The 19783-nt window shown below is 39.7% G+C and overlaps 8 protein-coding genes across 11 annotated transcripts; 3 read left to right on the forward strand and 5 right to left on the reverse strand.

The window, feature by feature from the left end:
* Positions 1–871: 871 nt before the first annotated feature.
* On the reverse strand, positions 872–3642 carry LOC116921118 (cell division control protein 45 homolog). Its single transcript, XM_032927332.2, has 13 exons — positions 3499–3642; positions 3282–3434; positions 3083–3220; positions 2940–3023; positions 2676–2879; positions 2547–2608; positions 2304–2477; positions 2105–2236; positions 1768–2028; positions 1552–1690; positions 1283–1488; positions 1148–1224; positions 872–1075 (listed from the first exon to the last, which is right to left on the reverse strand). Exons 1-13 carry the CDS (start codon positions 3547–3549, stop codon positions 1011–1013), a joined length of 1746 nt encoding a protein of 581 aa, XP_032783223.1. The 5' UTR covers positions 3550–3642; the 3' UTR covers positions 872–1010.
* Positions 3643–4305: 663 nt separating this feature from the next.
* LOC116921109 lies at positions 4306–6483 on the forward strand. Its single transcript, XM_032927323.2, has 4 exons — positions 4306–4839; positions 4905–4986; positions 5142–5854; positions 5922–6483. The coding sequence occupies exons 1-4, from the start codon at positions 4779–4781 to the stop codon at positions 6263–6265; spliced, it is 1200 nt and encodes a 399-aa protein (XP_032783214.2). The 5' UTR covers positions 4306–4778; the 3' UTR covers positions 6266–6483.
* Positions 6484–6921: 438 nt separating this feature from the next.
* LOC116921115 (collagen alpha-1(XXIII) chain) lies at positions 6922–9057 on the reverse strand. Its single transcript, XM_032927330.2, has 6 exons — positions 9025–9057; positions 8040–8220; positions 7871–7969; positions 7607–7783; positions 7371–7496; positions 6922–7265 (listed from the first exon to the last, which is right to left on the reverse strand). The coding sequence occupies exons 2-6, from the start codon at positions 8116–8118 to the stop codon at positions 7177–7179; spliced, it is 570 nt and encodes a 189-aa protein (XP_032783221.2). The 5' UTR covers positions 8119–8220; positions 9025–9057; the 3' UTR covers positions 6922–7176.
* Positions 9058–9529: 472 nt separating this feature from the next.
* On the forward strand, positions 9530–13541 carry LOC116921156 (alpha-(1,3)-fucosyltransferase C). Of its 4 annotated transcripts, XM_045172718.1 has the most exons (6): positions 9544–10054; positions 10106–10740; positions 10808–11982; positions 12051–12078; positions 12140–12563; positions 12626–13541. In XM_045172718.1, the coding sequence occupies exons 1-3, from the start codon at positions 9827–9829 to the stop codon at positions 11148–11150; spliced, it is 1206 nt and encodes a 401-aa protein (XP_045028653.1). In that variant the 5' UTR covers positions 9544–9826; the 3' UTR covers positions 11151–11982; positions 12051–12078; positions 12140–12563; positions 12626–13541. The 4 variants fall into 4 exon arrangements, with proteins under 4 accessions (XP_045028655.1, XP_045028653.1, XP_032783275.2 ...); XM_045172720.1 differs by lacking the exon at positions 12051–12078 and having other exon boundaries at positions 9530–10051; XM_032927384.2 differs by lacking the exon at positions 12051–12078.
* LOC123466301 (4-galactosyl-N-acetylglucosaminide 3-alpha-L-fucosyltransferase FUT5-like) lies at positions 11905–12722 on the forward strand. The gene is made up of 3 exons (XM_045171898.1): positions 11905–11982; positions 12140–12579; positions 12626–12722. The coding sequence occupies exons 1-3, from the start codon at positions 11905–11907 to the stop codon at positions 12720–12722; spliced, it is 615 nt and encodes a 204-aa protein (XP_045027833.1).
* Positions 13542–13799: 258 nt separating the features above from the next.
* LOC123471041 (speckle-type POZ protein B-like) lies at positions 13800–14345 on the reverse strand. The gene has a single exon (XM_045171900.1). It carries the CDS (start codon positions 14343–14345, stop codon positions 13800–13802), a length of 546 nt encoding a protein of 181 aa, XP_045027835.1.
* Positions 14346–16162: 1817 nt separating this feature from the next.
* On the reverse strand, positions 16163–17947 carry LOC116920088. Its single transcript, XM_032926147.2, has 2 exons — positions 17226–17947; positions 16163–17147 (listed from the first exon to the last, which is right to left on the reverse strand). Exons 1-2 carry the CDS (start codon positions 17299–17301, stop codon positions 16270–16272), a joined length of 954 nt encoding a protein of 317 aa, XP_032782038.2. The 5' UTR covers positions 17302–17947; the 3' UTR covers positions 16163–16269.
* Positions 17948–18076: 129 nt separating this feature from the next.
* LOC116921111 (BTB and MATH domain-containing protein 38-like) lies at positions 18077–19720 on the reverse strand. The gene has a single exon (XM_032927325.2). It carries the CDS (start codon positions 19592–19594, stop codon positions 18569–18571), a length of 1026 nt encoding a protein of 341 aa, XP_032783216.2. The 5' UTR covers positions 19595–19720; the 3' UTR covers positions 18077–18568.
* Positions 19721–19783: the final 63 nt, after the last annotated feature.

Here is a 19783-nt window from a genome sequence, read left to right on the forward strand (position 1 = left end):
TTGGGTAACCTACGTTCATAAAATGTTTTATTTTTCCCCATTTCCCGAGACAAAAATTTTTTTTTTTCGAATTTTCGAGACAGGGAAAATGGGGAAAAATAAAACATTACATGAACATGCGGCATGAGAGGTAAAATCGTTGGTTTAACGAGAAAACCAATAACTTAATTGAAATCAGCGTTCAATTTTGATTGTGCTATGTGATTTTTGTCCAATTTCAAGAGATGACGTTTTTTGCAGATTTTGACAAAATTGGGAAGGCCCTTCCCCCTTTTTCATTTTTGGCCAAATTTTAAATTTCGCTTAAAATAGTAAAAATACATCATTTCGATTCAGAATTGAATGAAAGTCACGGAAATCAAGTTTATTTTTCAATTGGTCTTATTGTTTTTGATCTAAACGTAATAAACACAAAATTTCGTTGGTGTGCTAACAGCAGTTTGTTTTTGTTTGTTTTAAAAATTTGGTTTAACGAGAAAACTAATAACTTAATCGGAATCAGCACTCAATTTAGATTATGCCCTAGGATTTTTGCCAAAAATGACGCATACGGATGTATGCGGTAGAAGTAGATACTACTGCCCAGTTGGGCCTAATGAAACGTCACGAAATTAGGACGAACCACAAATTTATCCATCCGGAAATGTCTGTCGCGACCGATAACTGGAACAGGATGGTCTCCCAACATGTACCGGTAGCGTGAAAACAAGAGATTCGTAAACTTTGAGCTGGAACAAAGACAAAATATAAGCGTCATTCTTCGCAAGTCGAGCGTAAATCAATTGTTGTACCGATAACTAGTACAACTGATTGCTGTGATTTGATCCAAAAAGTAGAAGAACAAATCATCAAGATGTAGTTCAACTAGAAATGAATTATAGACCATTATATATAATTTGCAGAAAAAATTGAAAAAATTCTACACAATATTTTAAAATCATGTAAAGAAAAAATGCGTATTTGATATGAATCACTAAAATCTTTCCAATCGATGGGCTGGTAAATCTATATTATTCGAGAAGGGAAAACAACGAATCCAGGAAGTTGCTTCGGAATTCTGAATTGATCTCGATCACTGCCATGTCGAACAAAATAAAATCTATTATAAAAACTTTCTAATGAGATCAGCGAACAGAAAATTTCGTACCGGAGGAGTCAAAAAATACAGAAGTAATCTCTGTTTGGGTATTTTCAGCTGCTTGCTCAAATGCTTTACCAATCAAGCTATAAAAAAGATAACATTATGAGAGACTTACGGATAAAATGAGCATCAAAAAGTTACTTCTTTGGGGAATCCAGAGATAATGGAGGCAAGCCTAATAAAAGGCAATGAGATGGTCGTGTGGCCGACGGGGCAGATATGATGAGTGGCAGCTCTCTCGCTCTCAATCCACGACCTCGCGCTCGCGAAATGTGTGCCTTGAGAAGAAACTGGCCCAGCATCAACAAGCTGTGTGGATGGCCATAGTATTTTGCGTCCGGTGTCCCCTATATTGCAAATTTTTTCAATCAACTATTTGTGCATTGGCGGGTGCTAAGCATTCTGGTTACGTCTTGTATAACTGCGTATAAACATGGTCCTGCATTGATCACGTGGCCCATATCTAGACAAGTGTGAACTTCTTTTCCAATTGCCATTTGCTGTAGCTTGGCCAATTCTATTCCTCTGTAAACGGCGTCCATTTTCGAGCTGAAAGATAAAACAAATGTGGCGAAGTGGATCTATTAGAATTGCTAGACTGGGTGAAATCACATTAAAATTCATACTTTGAGAGACATTCCAGTGCATCATGAAATGCATCAGCTGGATCCTTATCCCTTTCGGCTGAATCTAGCAGAGCTAAAAGAGCGAAGACAAAGTCACTAGCCGAATTTTTTGGACGGAATCCATATTGGGAATTAAAGCTGTATTCAATAAGGTCCTCTAAGTCATATTTCTCTACTTTTTTCTGGAAAATGGAGCGGAGGTCATTGCGCAACTCGATATCCATCGAGTTATATTTTTGACGACACTGAGACAGTGGCAGCCTATCTCAAAGAAAAGAATGATTAACACGACAATTTCCAAGAGGAACAAAATAAACATTTATATAAACTAAGTTACCCTAATTCCGCTAGAAACTCATTCAGTTTCTTTTCTCCTTTCAATGTCCAAAGATGAAAATGACTGGCTGTTTGAGGAGTGTACTTTAAGCTTTCCAGTAAACTCCAGTGTCGATACATTGACAAACTTAAACTGAAAGATAATTTTAAAATAGTCGGTCATAATTAAGGACAATAGCATGATGAAAATGATGTGTAACTCTTTTTCGTGGGTAATATAAAGGGCGTCCTTGGTTCCTGCCGAATCTCCTCCATGTTGCGATAAATGAGCAAGTCGAATCATATGACTTTGTAATTTACCATTGTCAAGCACCGAAGTTTTGGAATCGACTTTACCTAGAAGCTGCTGCTCGCCCACCCCGATTATAGCCCACCTGTCATAATGGGGAACAATTCATTCAATATTAGAAATTAAGTCTCTGAAGAAAAAAGTGGTAAGTCACCATAACAAGTCATTGCTGTCTCGAGACAATTTCCAGGCAAGTTCAAACATAAGAAGGGCAGTCTAAACAAAGAAAGAGAAAATGGAACCAATGTTGTAAAACATTTTTTGATTATTTGTCTGAGCTTACCGATGAAGAATAAAATGAAAATTGCATGTAGTTGAACAAAATCTCTTTTCTTTTCTCATGCCAAAGCCTTTTTTCTCTGCGACGCATAACCATTTCAGCAGGATCCAGTTTCTGGCGTTTTGATTTGGACTCACGAATTTCTTCTTCATCACCTTCTTCATCAACTTCTTCGTCACTTTCTTCTCCATCTAAATGGTCGCTAGTCTAATGTTTTGAAAAGCTGGACACATCATTTCATGGATAACATACTTCTGAATGAAATACCTCATCATTATCATCATCATTTCCAAAAATGTCTTCATAAGAAGGTATTTCTTCTTTTTCACTTGACTTTCCCAACAGACAAACCTAAATAATAGCTCCTGTTAGCAGACAAAGAGATTTATTAAAAATCTTATGATGTATACCTGTCCATCATTATAGATGTTACAAACATCATATGGGCGATGAGAATCAGCAATAAAGAAAACTTTTTCTTCTGTAGGTTCTAAGTGTTCAACAATGTCCAAAGTTCCTCCACAGTTTATCAGAATAACATGGTTCGACTGTAGTAATAAAGATTGTGTTTACCACTGCAACTACTGATCAACACAAATTCATTTTAACCTGTTCACAGCTTTCTTTATAGGCTGAAATGAGATCATTTTGGTTCTGCACAGGAATTATTGAGTAGCTTATTGAATCACAAAGCAACAAGTACTGCAGAATTCGACAGGAGGCAATAGCATCCACATCGAAATTAACGAAGATCAGGACACGCTAAATGATAAACATAAGTAAGGCGTTACTTAAATCCAACACAAAAAAACAAAAACATTCCTACTTTTCCCAAAATAACATCATAAAACTCTCGTTTTAGGTCACTGACGTACATTTCTGTTAGCCATTCACAATACCTTTCATCGATTTCTTTTCATTCTAGAATGCAAAAGGCGCGAAAACAAAGACGAAACAGAAGCCTCTTCTAAACTTTATACCAGCGCATTATGGACGAGGTGCACCGGTTGGCCCCACTCGAAGGTAATCGGGTCGCCCACTCCTTCTGCAAGCTTAGGAACCGGTTAATAGAATCGGGCTTTAGTGTTTCAATGCTCCGAAAAATCCGAGTGGATCGTAAGCCCGAAGACTGACGAACCCGGTGCTGAAGGCTATCAGTTAACTTAGTTAATTCCTTTCATGGTAAAAATCATCAATCATTTTGGGTTAGATCTGTCTCAACACACTTGATAGATCTAAGACCATTTCTCCTTTTATGAAGGCATTTCATTATACGCACTTTCTTTTAATTTTCAGTTCAACGAACGTTTACTTTGCGCCGAAAGCCATCTGCTTTCTTTTAATGTTTGTTTTCAAATCCTCTCATGCGCACCCGTGTTATTCATTCGACTATTATCAGTCCTTTTTTCAACCGTTTCAACCGCACAGTACTGAAAATTATTTTTTATCAAACCAGTTTCTTTCAATCCGTCAGTACACACTTGCGAATCTCTTTGAAAAATCTCTTGAAAATCGTTTCTTCAGGGTGTAATAGAATTGTGTAGACGTAGCGTGACTCCATTATTCTTATCCCACCCCCAAGCGAGTTGTTGTTCAAGTTGCGCACCATCACTACAGCGTTCAGAAAAAAAGAAATGTGGAAAGCAACACGGAAGTCTCAGTCGTCAAAAAAGCCGAGGGAGGCAGTCATTTTATTAGGAGCCGTAGGCTGTTTTGTGGTGAGCAACGGCACGGTAAAAAGTACCGATATTCGTGCAAGTGTTGGCCAGTCCGAAGACAACGAGTCGCATGTGAACGCGGATACATTTTTCGTACGTTCAAAACAGTGTGGTGCTTTATAAGACTCTGGTTTATTTCAAGACACTCACTTTGTTTCCGTTGAAAAAATTTCAATTGCTATATGCGAGAAACATGTTTTTTAATGTTTAGTTGGTACTGTTTGCCCTGTCGACCATAATTGCTCGACGGGGTTTTTAGAAGATTGTCCAGTATCGGGAAAATCAGGAAACAAAACGATGGGAACTTAATACGAGTTTTCTTTCAAACGGAAGGAAACAGTTTTGTGTCGTCTCTTACACTCGGGACTAACTTTAAAGTGAACTTGCTATGGCAGTGGACGCGTTTAAAGGTGTCTTCCGCGAGGATTCTTGGGCTACGCCATTGCTAGGTGAGTTGAAAACAATTTTTAGTTCAATTAGAATAGTATTTTTCATATTTATAATTTCTGTATAGCTATGTCCGTTATCACGCTGTGCTCACTTTTATTGTACACAGTCATCTGTTTCTGTTTCTGGATCAAACCGTCCTCGTCAAGGTAATTAACTTTTGTCTTTGAAAAACGTACACTTAACAGTATACTGATCTCGTTCACGTCTGACAACAAACGTACAGAACGTAGCGGTTCTTGTACTGAAACGTTAAAATCTTTTATGGCAACAACAATTTAATTGTTTTAAACAATTCAAATAGGAAATCATCTCTCCTACCATGGTTACAAATCCCATTTCTATTCGGTTTGATTTGTTTGGCTTCGATATCAATTGTGGCTGCTGTTCCGTTGAATGATGGATCATGCCGGATGCTTTTTATCGGACCCGGAGTCGCTTACGCCCTATTGGCCGCAGGATTGCTGTCCAGGATCATTCAGCACACAATGCGAGCCCACGTCTTCCTTCAATGGCTGTTAATCTTCTTTGTCGTGTTGAATCAACTCGTAATCAGCATAGCCTACGTCCTACGCAGTGCTCGAAAAATCTGCGTATTGACCATTCACGATCAGCTGTTGATGATGCTCTATCCAGCGTTGTTAATCGGTGTTGTCCTACTTCTGGTCTATCGGACAGCTCGGAGCACTAGGTCGCAATGGAAATCACGACAAGCCATTCACGTCGGATTAGCGGCCACGTTCAGCGGAGCGTTCGCTGGATGTTGGTTAGGAGCAGCCTGCGTCCTTGGTGACGCTCTTCTTTCTTCTTGCATCGGTTTCGGTTGCCTAGTAACGTGCGTGATCGTTTCTCTAATTGCTTTAATCCCGAGGCAAGATCGGATAGATTCCAATGATGATAGTATCTATTCACAAAAAGAAGAAGTTAACTATCATGAAGAACGTGATACGAAAGATATGCATAAAATTATGGAGTACGAAAGCAGAAGCTCAGAGAAACTCAACATGAACGATCCAGGTAATTAAATTTTGCGATTGATTTGGAAATTGAGTTTAATTTGATGGATTTTATTTGTTTAAATTAGAAATTATTATAGTGCCTATCACTACTGATGGCCAAACAATCCCCGACATAGCTTTACAAGCCATAAATAAAGCTCGCAACAGTCAGTATCATCTGAACTACGGCGGAAATAGGAGGTCACGTGATTATGCAGACGGTAGTCGCCATCATCATCACCATCAAGGAGGGCATCAACGATCGCCACATCGTTGGCATAATAAACTTCGTACAGACATGAGCATAGGCCGTAGGACTAACAAGACCCTTAGGTCACGAAAGGATATAACCGGTCGTGGCACGACTAGAAATAATCCCGCGGACAAAATTCATCGAACACCTTACAACCATCGAGGCTGGCTTTACTGACGATTTAATAGAAGATTAGAAACTATTTGAGAAACCTCTTTCCTGTTTTTTCTAGAGATTTCTTGTTTACCTTATGTGGTATCTTGTATAGTTAAACCAAGTATTTTTACTGTGTAACAAAGTGCATCTTTAAAAATTATTTTGTTTGCAATGCTTGTTGGTGAGTATCCAAAAACCGGCAAAAAGTGAATTCATTCGAACAGTTACCTTTTCAGAAATCAAATTTCTCGTTTAACTCCGATACGTTACGTGATGGCATTTCAATCCAGATAGCATAGCATAGCAATGATTGTCACCTGGTTTCAAACAATGGAACGGGCATGAAAATTTAAGAAATACCAGGATCCATTTTGCTCCGCCAACGGCCACTTTCGCAGCATCGAAACACTGTTCAAAGCAAAATCGACGTATAACTTTTCTATTAAAAGAAGAATTAATTTTAGCTCTGCATGTGTTGCCATTGTTTGCTTACCTGTGTCAAGTCCTGGGAAGCATATTCCAATATGGAAATTCTATTTGACTCTTTGCATGTAACACGTCCATTTGTCTGCCGTTTACGTCTATAATGCGGAGTTGCCGGTTGTAACATGAAAATGTTTCACAATCAAAAGAAAAGAATTTTGTCTCCGATGTCCTATCAAAAGTTAAACAACAGATACGAATGGGAAACGTTTATTTTCCTAATTAAACTGAACTTGCAATGTTCATGCATTGTTGGAACAACAAGATACTGGACTCGTTATTCAACACATTATCTACATTTAGATTAAGTTAACAGGATAAGTACCAAGACCCTACACCACAGTGAATACTATTATTTTTAACATTAGGAAAACATTTCCCATTCAATAAATAAGCATAAAATTATTTAAGTGATTAAAAAAAGTATTGTTTAATAATAAGATTGTGGCTTAGGGATTCGTTGTTGGATAACTGTTACATTCACAAGGCTCTCCTTTTGGACCTGGAGGGCCAGGGTATCCTTTAGTCCCTGGCACACCTGTAAAATGCAATAAAAGGAAGAAAAATTGTTTAAAACTGGAAATTCTTTGATGACTAAGGATGTAAGGTATGAGGCACACATGTAGACTGAATAAATTTTTACCTGGTTCTCCTTTTGTTCCAGGAGTTCCTGGATTCCCCTTGTCTCCCTTATCGCCTTTAGTGCCTGGAACACCTGGGGGCCCTTTTGGACCTTCTGGACCCGGAGGGCCCTTGTATCCTGGTGGTCCTGCAAAAACAAAAACGTCGTCGAACATGTAATCGATTTATATAATTTTTGAAGCTTCAATTTTCATTAAATGTGGTAGATTGACAAACGTGGAGGAAGGTGGTGCATACCTTTAGGTCCTGGAGGCCCAGTAGGTCCTGGAGGTCCATGTATTCCCGGATGTCCATAAGGACCTTGACGGCCAGGAAAACCCGGTGGTCCTGGTTTACCTGGATGTCCTGGTTCTCCCTTATGACTTGGTTTATTATGATCTCCTTTAAAATCATTGCCCCAACCGCCCCAATGACCTGTTTTAGAACGAGGAAAGTTAAGGATACTTTATTGAAATCAAATTTCAAAAAACAGAATTGAAACAAGAATGCTGTCCCATATACCTGGTTTGAAAAACGTTCTCGGTGTGTTTGAAAGAAGGTCCAAACCGCTAGGCGGTGGTGTCCTCAAATAAATGTGTTCGGGATTAACATCACCAAGATCTAAAACCAAATGACATTTTTACTTAAACGTTCTACATTTAACCAATTAAATGAAATTCCAAATATTTACCTTGTGGTCCAGCTAGGCGTGATTGCACTTCGAATGGTTGGCCGTGATTGTAGCAGTGCGACGGCAAATAGGGTCCCATTTCTTGACATTCTACATCTGGAGGAAAAGGATACAATAAAGATCGGCCATCTTGGCCGGCTGTTAGTGCCACCAGCGAAGCGAAAAGAAAACAACCGCACAGCTGGAACGTAAGAGACATTTTAACAGTTTGCGCTTCCTTGCAAAGCCAGTCGAACCTCTTTTATATACCCCCCAGATCTATGTGACATCGCAAACTTTTAAATGTACTCACTTGCACTCATCTATTTCGTCGGGCTTTACAATTGCAACATTTCGATAAGTCGTATTAACGAAAATAGTAACATAAGAGTCTATAAAGCTACAGCCGTTCTTTCTCTTCCTACCCATTTTTCGTCTTTCTTTTTTGCATATCTGTAAAGAACAGTGTAAGCGGGATGCTTTGAACCGAAAAGCTCATTTAAAAGTCAAAGCAGACCATCGCTCCCGTCGCAGAGATTGATGTGAACTATAGGTCTTGTTGCATCTTCACGTGTTGCAACGAGAACGAGAATAGACTCTACAACTATACAAGATGACCGTTGGGAAGCTGCGCTTAAAATACAAGACGAATGAATGACATTTTGCATAGACTTTTCGTGAATATCGTACACACTGAAATGGAACTACGGTTAATGGAACGATTAGTTGCTTGTGTCACAGATAGAACCACATCACACTTGTGCAATCTCCACGACTGTTTGACTTGTTCGAGATATTCTACGAAAAAGTTCAGAACGATTTCAATTCTGAGTAGAGACTTACACTCGATTTCAACCTTATTCTGAATCACTAATGTTTACATTTTCAACAGTAAAATACGTGATAAAGTCTAAGTTCCAACTTTACCTTAACGGGGCTTTGTATTGACTCATTATTTTAAGCAATTAACTTTTGAAAATAGAAGAAATTAGAAATGCAAACTTACTTTGAATGAGATTTGCTGCACCGCTTTATTGCGTAACAGCCTGCACGAGGTGCAGAAACGTAATGAGGTTATGATGCGTGGCAGGCATTAAAGAAAACGTCCGTTCACCTTTTGCTTACCCTTCCCATTATAAATATTATCTCATCAGACTGTAGTATATGAGGGAAGGGTGCAAAACAAACATATTTAATGACCCAATGGAAAATGTCAGCTTTAACCTCGGGTGATTTCGTAAATACTTTATTACCTTTACCTATAGTTAGCCCCTAAACCAATTCTCAAACCGTCAGAAAGATTGAAATAAAAAAAGTGTGTGTCTATTGAAAATCGATATAATTTAATGCCGATGGGTAATACTAAGAAATACTCAATTATTAAAACATATTAACAGTATAAAGGTAGATATCATATTGGGGAAAAGCATCAGGGAGTTGGGAATAAGAGAAAGACGAACAATTCATTTACAGTACAGCGAGGTTTATAATATGTATTTTCGTAGAACTTCAGTTAACTGAAAAAAAAGACGCTTATATATGGTATTCGAGCACTTATGTTTTCATGTCTGGCAAACATGTGGACGTTCCACAGCGATTAAACGATAAACGTGAACAGTGGCGACCGGTGACAGGAAGGCATAGTTTCAGTGTAAAAATTGAACGTTTGGCAATTTGGTAGACCTGGCATTCTTGCATTTTATTTTGTGGGACGGAATATTTCTTTTCTAGTTTTTGTCTACGTAGGGGCTCTGTTTTATTTTAGAGCGAGTCAAGTGCACGATCGAGTTCACAGGAAAGTTCTGGGCATGTTGGATAAAAACCGAAAGATCGTTTGTTTAATTCTAATGGGTTTTTTGTTAGTTGTTTTGCAATTCTATTTGCAGCAATCAACGGACCCAGCAATCGAATTCACGCGACATCCATCAGCTTTACAATCTTCTACCTCTGAACAGTATCCACTGTTGAAGAAATTCACGACAGAAAATGTTGTAGAAAAGAATCCACCATTCAAACGGATTGTGTTTTGGAATGTGGTGAGTCATTTTTATTTTTAAGTTGCTTAAAAATGATTCATACGATATTAGGCATATGGGAGCAAAGAATATGGCGTAGGATTTGGACGTGATGCCTTGCGGAAATTCGGATGTCCCGTCTGGCAGTGCGAGACCACAGATAATCGAACAGATATTCTCACAAGTGATGCTATAGTTTTTCACCTTCGGAGCTGGACGAAAAGCGATTTGCCCGAACGACGACTACCTCATCAACGCTACGTTTTCTGGAGCATAGAATCTCCAGCTTGGCGTGAGTACGCTCACGCCGATCAAGCAGATGAATTTTTTAATTGGACGATGACTTATCGATGGGATTCGGACATGGCCGGGCCTTATGGCAGCATCGAACCCATTGGGAAAGTGCCGCTTCATCCCGATGAAGATCAGATGAAGATTTACTTAGTCAATTCTACAAAAGCGGGTAATTACGCAAAGGGAAAAACGAAAATGGCCGCTTGGTTTGTGTCGAATTGCAATTCGAAAAGCAGCCGAAACGAATTTGTTAGGGAACTTCAAAAGTACATCGATGTCGACGTGTACGGTAAATGCGGAACGATGCAATGTTCCACGACGATTGATGGACAATGTCGTGATATGGCGGCCAAAAATTACAAGTTTTTCATGTCGCTGGAGAATTCTTTATGTCCCGATTACATCACGGAAAAGTAACTAGACATTCGAAGCTCATCAACGATATCGATTAATCTACACAATTTGCTTTTTAATTTCTAGGTTTTTCGTGATGATGAATCGCACGATCCTGCCCATCGTTTACGGCGTTCACGACAGTCACGAAAAAATAGCGCCAACGCATTCGTTCATCAATGCCGCCAAATTCGAAAACGTGAAGAAATTGGCGGATTACCTGATTTTACTCGACAAAAACGATACGTTGTACAATGAATATTTTTGGTGGAAGCCTCATTTCAAAGTGATGTTTAGCGAAGTGTTCAAAGGCATGTGTCGTTTGTGTGCTGCCCTTCACGATAAAAATTCACCACCTAAAATCTATCACGACATGACTGGCTGGTGGGAGAAAACTGTTCCATGTCTACTATCACCGAAGATCGTCTGATATGAAAACTCTTCTTGATATTTGTGGCAACGAAAACATTCACAAAGTAATACATTATTCATCCATACTAACATATTAGAAACTGATGATCTCAGTTGAAGTGAATTTTAGCCTTGTTTTGAAAGAAATCTTGCTTGTTCTATCGATCTGATCTCGTCTAAACAGGTTACGTATTATAGCAGGACAGAAGCAAAACAACAATTCTTGCCTTACCTCTTGTAAATTGTTTTTGATTTAGCTGCATGGTCATTGATCTTGACTTTAATGCTAAACACTTTCTATTGGGCATATCCAACGCATTGTTTTATTCAAGGCAGACTGGCTAAAACACCAAAACTAAGCAAAATTCGTCTAGATAAACAAGTTTCTCAAGTTTGCTTTGACGGAAAACTGGTTTGCCATAAAATGACTAACCGGCCAAAAGACGCTTTGACCACGAACGTCGTAGGCTACCCAACGTTCTTTGTTGCGGAGTAGCGATGGAGACAACAAGTTTCTCTTGGAGACTGTGCGAACGTGGCATAAAATTGTGGCCGTTTCAGTGCATCCGAAAATGGAACATAATTAACATATTAAACGTTATAAAACCTTTTACTTACTATCGATATGTTCAGGTTTAGTCATTTGGTTCTTCTTTCAAAAATCGTTGCTGCACCCGAGCTTCACTCAAAACGAAAAATCTTCAAGTAATGCAATTGAAAAGCCAATTCAACAATTGCTGTCATCAAACGTGATTCGAGAGCGTTACAAACTCATGGACGAGTATTTGCGTGAGAGTGTTACACCAAGGAACCCACCCTTTAAAAAGATAGTGCTCTGGAATAGCGCTTTCGTAAGTTAAATCAAAAATATTTTAATTAAAATGATGCCTTATTGTAAAGAGTTAACAAATATTTTTAGATTTGCACTTTACCGTATTAAGTGCAACGTAAGAAAATTTCAATGCTTTTTACCGACATCGTAGTACAATGAATCGTTGATTTGTATAGTTTCAGCCTGGCAATGATTTCCGCATTGGACCTGGTCGTGATAAACTACGTAAAATAGGATGCCCTGTGTGGCAATGCGAGCTGACCACCAATCGCACTGACGTCCAGAACACGGACGCTGTTGTCTTTCACTACGGCAACTGGACTATGAATGATTTGCCAGAGCAAAGATCATCGCACCAATTTTACATTTTCTGGAGTAGAGAAGCTCCTAAGTGGCGTCCTTATCTCCCATTTAAAACGGACCTAATGGCGGATTTCTTCAACTGGACTATGACTTATCGATGGGATTCAGACGTGGTAATGCCACACGGTTACATCAAACCCATAGGACACGTCCCACTTCATCCCAGCGACGACCAGATGAAGCTTTATTTGTCCAATCCAACAGGATCGGTTAACAACTCAACTACGTCACTGAAAAGTACGAAACCGCATACGTAATTCTTTGGAAAACTCACCTACAATTATTTCTTCTGATTTAAGGCTTTTCAATATTATGCAGCTACCGGTGGTCCCCGTCGTTTACGATCTTCACGACAATCACGAATCGCCACAAGCATTCGTTTATCAACGCGGCTAAATTTGAAAATACGAAACAATTGGTTGATTATCTGATAGGGCTCGATAAAAATGATACGTTGCACAATCAGTACTTTTGGTGGAAACCTCATTTTACGGTAAGTAACGGCGGAGATAATCAAAATTTGGGTTATTACATCTCTGTACAATACGACGCTAATTCCACCATGATTCCACCAAAAGTCTATCATTACTTGACCGAATGGTGGGCCATGAAAAGAAAATGTGTCATTTCGCCACGGATAGTTTAACTGATTAAAATCTTCCATATTACCTTCTAGAAAATTCTTGCTTCGTTCAACTCATCAGTTGAGATAATCTTCACTAAAGAATTATTTGTTTTGTTTCGAGAAACCGTTGAGATCGACGTGGTCTTTCTAAAATCGTGTCGCTTAATGCGATAGTGAAAAAGAGATGAATTAAAACAACCACATTAGTAACACAATAGGTATTCATATGCTCGAAAATTGAATTGGGATACTTTATCCATTAGAAAATAAGAAATTTTCCTTTCAAAAAGTCTATTGATCAACATAACTAGAACACACCTGGAATTTCCAACGGCGGTCACATGAAAAGGTGTACATACGTCAGACTTTCGACACTTGCTAGTCAGAAATGTATGTCACTGTTGGTAAGAGGCAGGTAAGCAATATAGAAAATGATGGAGAAAATAAAGTCTTAACTTAACCTAAAATGGAGCCATACGTTGGGAAATGGCGATGCCAACACAAAGTAAAACTGACCAACACCAACATTTTCAGCTAAAACTTGAAGATAGCAAATAAAATTTCCATCGCGTAACGAAGTAAAAGGAGTACAACAAACATCTAAATTTGTGCTCTAATTTTCTAATTCAATATCCAAACGGAAATGTTTCTACTTTAGTGCACCGTTCAGTACCCAAACAGAACGATATGAAAAACAAAGTATGCAAACAGTATTCACTCATTTACGAAGCGAAAATCTTTTCTAATTTACTACACCGTTCAGGACTAACTCATACGGAACAGCATGAATAGACAAAGTTTGCAAACAGTAATCACCCGCAATTTACTTGTATGGAAAGAACAGTAAGCTATGCTATCATGCGCCTAGTTGCCTCCAAACAAAGGTGAGGATAATTGATCACCAGTCCCTCCCAGGCTTTTAAAGGGCAAATCTGCTTTCCATTTTTTGCGACAATGTCGAGGGCCGCTTCTTTGACTTTATCAATTGAATGCACGTGAGCCCAAATCATCAAATCAACAGCTCTCTCCCATGTGATGTTTGAAATCAAGTAACTGGTGCATTCTATGCTAAGTCCAGTCACATTGTACTTATCAGCTGCCAAGAGTAGCTTTTGAGCTGTGCCTTCATTCAACGACGTCCAAGTCCGGCCGGAGTAAATGTAATGAACCAGTTGATAGAATATGTCCCGTTCCGTATCTTGAATGACGACCTGGCCCGTCTTGAACTCTTGCATGTCATGCTGGAACATTGCGGCGAAAATAGAACTTCTGGATGACAAAATTTTCACATGACCTCTGATTGGTTTCTCATCATTTGGGAAGCAAAACTGGACGTCGCAATGCGATTGTTGGAGGAATAAATAGTCCGTCGTGTGTTTAAGAGCTTCCACCATTTCGCTGACATCGAAAGTCTTGAATTTGATGGAAAAGACAAGGCTCTACGGAAGAGGCTGGTTTCCGAGAGCGCACGGATACTCGGACACTGTGTAAGTCCATTTCTCCATTCTTGGAGTCTCTTCGCGTGCCATTACCTCTCCCGAACGCCCATCCCAAGAAACGGTAATAGATAACGGTCTGTAGTACGTGTCTGGAACAACAGCCGCCGCCCTATCGGAGCAAAGCGCTTTAGTGCCTGGGACTGCCGGTTTTTCACTACGCACCAAACGTAATGCAATTGAACAGTGCTGTCCTTCACGGCCAAGCTTCGGCAAAATTACTAGACGGCAGCAGGTAAGGGTGAAATAAGGCAAAGAATCAGGAAAACGATTTAACAACAAAGTCTCTTTAACTTCTCCATAATTCACCACCTGAACCTTCCATTCGATAATCCACTCGACATTTTCCACCTCTCTAACTAGGGCAGGCATCTCAGAATTGCTCTCCAACAATGAAAAACGCAGAATAAAATTCAAGCTGACCACTACGACACCCAACACAGTTTTAAAAACACAAACTGCTTTTAAGAACAATTACCGACTGTCTTTATCAGCCGTGTTCATCCCTGTAATCAGTTGTAAAGATTAAAAAAATGCGTATTCGATTATATTGGTCGTCAGATTGCAACGGTGCACCATAAATCCAAAAACTCCTTCACGTAACAAATTCGTCCCTTAGAACATAATTCCAATCGAAGAATGAAGCATGTTTCTAACGAGCAACATAAATAGTTAAATACCGTCCATGAGAGGAGCAAGGGAAGGTGGAACATCTCTCTCGCAGGTATTAAGGCAGCAGTCAATAAATGGAAGCTTCTGAAAACACAGGGGCTGACAGGTGAAATTTCTCTGATACCAAGTCAAGTGATGAATACACATGGTGAAAATAAGTTTAAAATTTAAGCTAATAAGAATCAAGATGCAATTGGAACGTTACCATACTTGCATGCCGAGCAAACACCTGTAACACACAAGTTCGATTAACTCAAAATTGCCTGGAAGAGAACGTGATAGCGGGACTTCGCCCAGAAAATGATAGACAAATTGAATGCGATTTCATATGTGTAACAGTTACCAAGTTTCGTAAACATCGTATAAAAGGAAATCGACTTACGGTTAATTGAATAATTACTTCGTTGCGTCACAGACAAGATCGCGTCACACCTGTGCAATCCCAAAGACCCTGTCTTGTTTGTTCGAGATAATGTACAAAACATTTCATGCTCATTTCAAGTCTGGGCAGAAAGAGAAAAATGCAATAGATTTAAACCTTAATTAGAATTCAACAGCACATTAGAGAATCAGTCCAAGTTCCAGTATCAGTGCAACACGTCGTTTCACACTAACTTATGTTTAAGCAATAATTTTGTTTTATTTAACTAGACATAAGAAATTTCAGACTTACTTTGAATTCGGACATTTGCTGCAATTCTTTGATGCGTAGCGGTCTGGACATCGTGCAAACTCATATTGATTCAACTACGCACTTGCCTGCCATTTATACTAGTGTCCTTGCACCTATTGCTTACCCAGCCCCTTAAAAATATTATCCCACCAGGTCATACACTCCAGTGGGATGGGTGCACATTTTTAATGACACAGTGAAAGCTTAGTTTTTTTTTCCTCGGGTGAATTCCTAATTTTGTAATCATTAAGTTTCACCGACGTAAAGGATTGTCGGTTTTGTTCGTGAAGTAGACCATCACCAACATTCCACAAGTTTCTGACACTGTTGGTAAAATGGCAGGTCAACAGGATAAGAAAAGATGAAAAAATTAAAGTCACAACTTTATTTCAACTGGAACCAGACGTTGCAAAACCGCGATGAGACAAAGTACAACTGATTACACCAACATTTTTCAGCACAGTATTCCCCAGTAAGTTACTTGCCTGGAAAAAACGACATCATGCGCCTAGTTGCCTCCAAACAAAGCTGAGGATAATTGATCACCAGTCCCTCCCAGGCGTCTAGAGGGCAAATCTGTTTTCCATATTTGGCGACAACCTCGAGAGCCGCTTTTTTTACTTGATCAATTGAATACAGGTGAGCCCAGATCATCAAATCAACGGCTCTGTCCCATTGGATGTTTGAAATCAAGTAACTGGTGCATTCTTTGGCAAGTTGAGTCACATTGTACTTATCAGCTGCCAAGAGAAGCTTTTGAGCTGTGCCTTCAGTCAACGACGTCCAAGTCCGACCGGAGTAAATGTAATGAAGCAGTTGATAGAAAGTGTCGCGTTCCGTGTCTTGGATGAAGACCTTGCCCGTCTTAGATTCTTGCATCTCGTGCTGGAACATCGCGGCGAAAACGGAACTTCTGGATGACAAAATTTTCCCGTGTCCGCTGATTGGCTCCTCGTCATTTGGGAAGCAAAACTGGACGTCGCAATGCGACTGCTGCAGGAAAAAGTAGTCCGTCATGTGCTCAAGAGCTTCTACCATTTCGACGACACCGATTTTCTCGAATTTGATGGAAAAGACGAAGGACAACAAGTTAATATTTCTTTTGCGATCAAACGAATACTCGGATTTCATGCAAGTCCATTTCTCCACATTTGGAGTCGCTTCGCGTTGCATTGCCTCTCCCGAAAATCCACAAACAGAAACGGTAATGGATGACGGCTTGTAGTGCCTAGTTGGAACAACAGCCGCCTCCCTGTCGGAGCAAAGCGCTTCAGTGTCTCGGACTTCCGCTTTCTCAGTCTGCTCCAACCACAGGTTAATCCAACGTTTCCTTTCGTTATACAGTGTTAAAGGCTCTGAATACGCGCAGGTAAGGGTGAAATACTTGAAACAATCAGGAAAACGATCTAACAACAAAGTTTCCACAGTTGTACCTTCACCTTCCTTCGTCTGAACCTTCCATTCGATAACCCATTCAACAACTTCCTCCTCTCTAACTAGGACAGGCATCTTGGAATACCTCTTTAGTAACGAAAAACGCCGAATAAAATTTCACCCGACCACCACGACAGCCAACGTACTTTTGGGATTAAAGATTACCAGGCGAAGGAAACGTCGATGAAACGTCCACACTTTTTGAAGGCAAAAAGGAGAATCAGGGAAGAGAACTAGAGACGTTGTCCTGGCAATTGATCAACGTTGAACTTGAACCCCAAGGCAAAAAGAGCCTACATGAAAAACAGACTGGACAACAAAACTGGACTTGAACGCCATGACAGCTAGAGTAGCTTTAAAAAACACGATCTGTAGAATGAAGCATGTTTCTAAGGAGTTGCATAAATAGCGTTTATGGAATGCAAAAGGTAAGGTGTAACATCTCTTTCGCAGGCATTAAGGTGGCCGCCAACAACCGGCAGCCTCTGAAAACACAAGGGCTGACAGGCGAAAGTTCTTTGATACTAAGTTAAGTGATGAATACAGATTGCAGAATAATGTTTAAATTCACGAGAAAAATTCCTTTTGTAATACACCTCTTACCTTTAAGAGCGAAGAGGTCTTTCTAAAAATGGCATCTAAAATTCAGAAATCGGCAATTCTATTTGAAACCTTAGTTGATTGTTGCATTTCGCAACTTTTTTTCGCTTTTAGCTGGACAGGAAAGACGATCGTACCCCTCATTGCGTTAGTAAGAATAAAATTAAAACAACCATACAAGTACCACAAGTAATCGCATGCTAGAAAATTGAATTGGAAAACTTTATCCATTAAAGAATAACGAAATTAAACCCTTTTAAAAGTCTATTAATCAACACTGCTAGAACGACAAACTGGAACTTCAAATAGCGGCTACACGAAAATGTGGACATGTGACAGGCTTACCACACTGACATTTCATAAATTTCTGCAACTGTTGTTAAAAGAGCAGGTAAACAAGATAGGAAATGATGGAAATATTCTTATCTTTACTTCAAAGGGAGCCATACGTTAGAAAACGGCGATGCCAAGCCAAAGTCCAACTGATTGCACAAAAATTTTCAGCTGATATTTGAAAACACGAAACAAAATCTCCATGACGTAACAAGGTACAGTACAAAGAGCACAGCAAAGACCTCATTTTCTTTTTCAATTTTCACTAATTTCCTAACGCAATATTCAACCGGAAGTATTTTCTAATTTAGTACACCGTCCAGGACTTGCTCAAACCAAAACGACATGAAAACCAAAATGTGCCAACAATATTCACCTATCGGTTTACTTATATGAAAAGAACAGCATGTTATGCCATCATGCGCCTGGTTGCCTCCAAACAAAGGTGAGGATAATTAATCGCCAGCTCCTTCCACGAATCCAGAGGGCAAACCTTTTTTCCATTTTTGACGACAACTTTGAGCGCCTCTTCTTTGATTTTATCAATTGAATACAGGTGAGCCCAGATCATCAAATCAACAGCTTTGTCCCATTGGATGTTTGCAATCAAGTAACTGGTGCATTCTTTGGCAAGTTGAGTCACATTGTACTTATCGGCTGCCAAGAGTAGCTTTTGAGCTGTATCTTCAGTCAACGACGTCAGAATTCGACCGGAGTAAATGTAATGAAGCAGTTGATAGAAAATGTCTCGTCCCGTGTCTTGGATGGAGACCTTGCCCGTCTTAGATTCTTGCATCTCGTGCTGGAACATTGCGGCGAAAACGGAACTCCTTGATGACAAAATTTTTACGTGTGCTCCGATTGGATGCTCGTCATTTGGGAAGCAAAACTGGACGTCGCAATGCGATTGTTGGAGGAAAAAGTAGTCCGTTACGTGCTTAAGAGCTTCAAACATCTCGCTGACACCGAAAGTCCCGAACTTGATGGAAAATCTAACCAAACCAGCAACCTCTGACCGATAGGAATTGGGATAGTTGGTTGTTTCGTAAAGCCACTTCGCCTCATTTAAAGTATCTTCGCGTTTCATATTATACTCTTTCGTTCCACCAAAAGAAACAGAAATGGACGTCGGCTTGCAGCACCAGGTCGGAATAACATCAGCCGTCCCCCTATCGGAGCAAATCGCTTCAGAGTCTCGGACTACCGGCTTCTCAGGCTGCACCAAAGACAGGTAGATCGTACGGGACCCACAACTACCAGCAGATTTTGAAACAACTTCACCGTACGTGCAGGTAAGGGTTAAAAAAGGCCTACATTCAGGAAAACGATCCAACAACAGAGTTTCGACACTAGTCCCACCACCATCCTCCATTTCTAACTCCCACTCGACAATCCGCATAATATCAGCCACTTCTCTAATTAGTAAAGGCATCATAAGATACCACTCTACAGCAATGATAAATGACGAATAAAATTTGACCTGACCACCACGACAGACAACCCAATTTCAAAAACAAAAATCCCTGTGTGATGAAAAATTATCAATTCTCTTTATCAGACGGACGTATTTATCCTAGTTATCAGCTGTAAGTAGAACTCTATCATACTTGCATGCCGGGCAAAC

This window comes from Daphnia magna, linkage group LG4 (assembly GCF_020631705.1).
Source record: "Daphnia magna isolate NIES linkage group LG4, ASM2063170v1.1, whole genome shotgun sequence".
Taxonomy (NCBI): Eukaryota; Metazoa; Arthropoda; class Branchiopoda; order Diplostraca; family Daphniidae; genus Daphnia; species Daphnia magna.

Bases quoted from the DNA above. Each gene is read 5' to 3' on its own strand.
- LOC116921118 (XM_032927332.2), bottom strand. From the start codon at position 3,549: ATGTACGTCAGTGACCTAAAACGAGAGTTTTATGATGTTATTTTGGGA. The intron at 3,435-3,498 runs GTAGGAATGTTT...TTTATCATTTAG, and splicing joins ATGATGTTATTTTGGGAAAA to CGTGTCCTGATCTTCGTTAA. The intron at 1,076-1,147 runs GTACGAAATTTT...TCGACATGGCAG, and splicing joins TGTATTTTTTGACTCCTCCG to TGATCGAGATCAATTCAGAA.
- LOC116921109 (XM_032927323.2), top strand. From the start codon at position 4,779: ATGGCAGTGGACGCGTTTAAAGGTGTCTTCCGCGAGGATTCTTGGGCT. The intron at 4,840-4,904 runs GTGAGTTGAAAA...ATTTCTGTATAG, and splicing joins TTGGGCTACGCCATTGCTAG to CTATGTCCGTTATCACGCTG. The intron at 5,855-5,921 runs GTAATTAAATTT...TGTTTAAATTAG, and splicing joins ACTCAACATGAACGATCCAG to AAATTATTATAGTGCCTATC.
- LOC116921115 (XM_032927330.2), bottom strand. From the start codon at position 8,118: ATGGGACCCTATTTGCCGTCGCACTGCTACAATCACGGCCAACCATTC. The intron at 7,970-8,039 runs GTAAATATTTGG...ATTTGGTTTTAG, and splicing joins ACGCCTAGCTGGACCACAAG to ATCTTGGTGATGTTAATCCC. The intron at 7,784-7,870 runs GTATATGGGACA...GTTCTAAAACAG, and splicing joins GAGAACGTTTTTCAAACCAG to GTCATTGGGGCGGTTGGGGC.
- LOC116921156 (XM_045172718.1), top strand. From the start codon at position 9,827: ATGTTGGATAAAAACCGAAAGATCGTTTGTTTAATTCTAATGGGTTTT. The intron at 10,055-10,105 runs GTGAGTCATTTT...ATACGATATTAG, and splicing joins GGATTGTGTTTTGGAATGTG to GCATATGGGAGCAAAGAATA. The intron at 10,741-10,807 runs GTAACTAGACAT...TTTAATTTCTAG, and splicing joins CCCGATTACATCACGGAAAA to GTTTTTCGTGATGATGAATC.
- LOC123466301 (XM_045171898.1), top strand. From the start codon at position 11,905: ATGGACGAGTATTTGCGTGAGAGTGTTACACCAAGGAACCCACCCTTT. The intron at 11,983-12,139 runs GTAAGTTAAATC...TGATTTGTATAG, and splicing joins TGCTCTGGAATAGCGCTTTC to TTTCAGCCTGGCAATGATTT. The intron at 12,580-12,625 runs GTAATTCTTTGG...TTCTGATTTAAG, and splicing joins AAAAGTACGAAACCGCATAC to GCTTTTCAATATTATGCAGC.
- LOC123471041 (XM_045171900.1), bottom strand. From the start codon at position 14,345: ATGGTGGAAGCTCTTAAACACACGACGGACTATTTATTCCTCCAACAA.
- LOC116920088 (XM_032926147.2), bottom strand. From the start codon at position 17,301: ATGCCTGTCCTAGTTAGAGAGGAGGAAGTTGTTGAATGGGTTATCGAA. The intron at 17,148-17,225 runs GTACAACTGTGG...GCGCGTATTCAG, and splicing joins TCAGACGAAGGAAGGTGAAG to AGCCTTTAACACTGTATAAC.
- LOC116921111 (XM_032927325.2), bottom strand. From the start codon at position 19,594: ATGATGCCTTTACTAATTAGAGAAGTGGCTGATATTATGCGGATTGTC.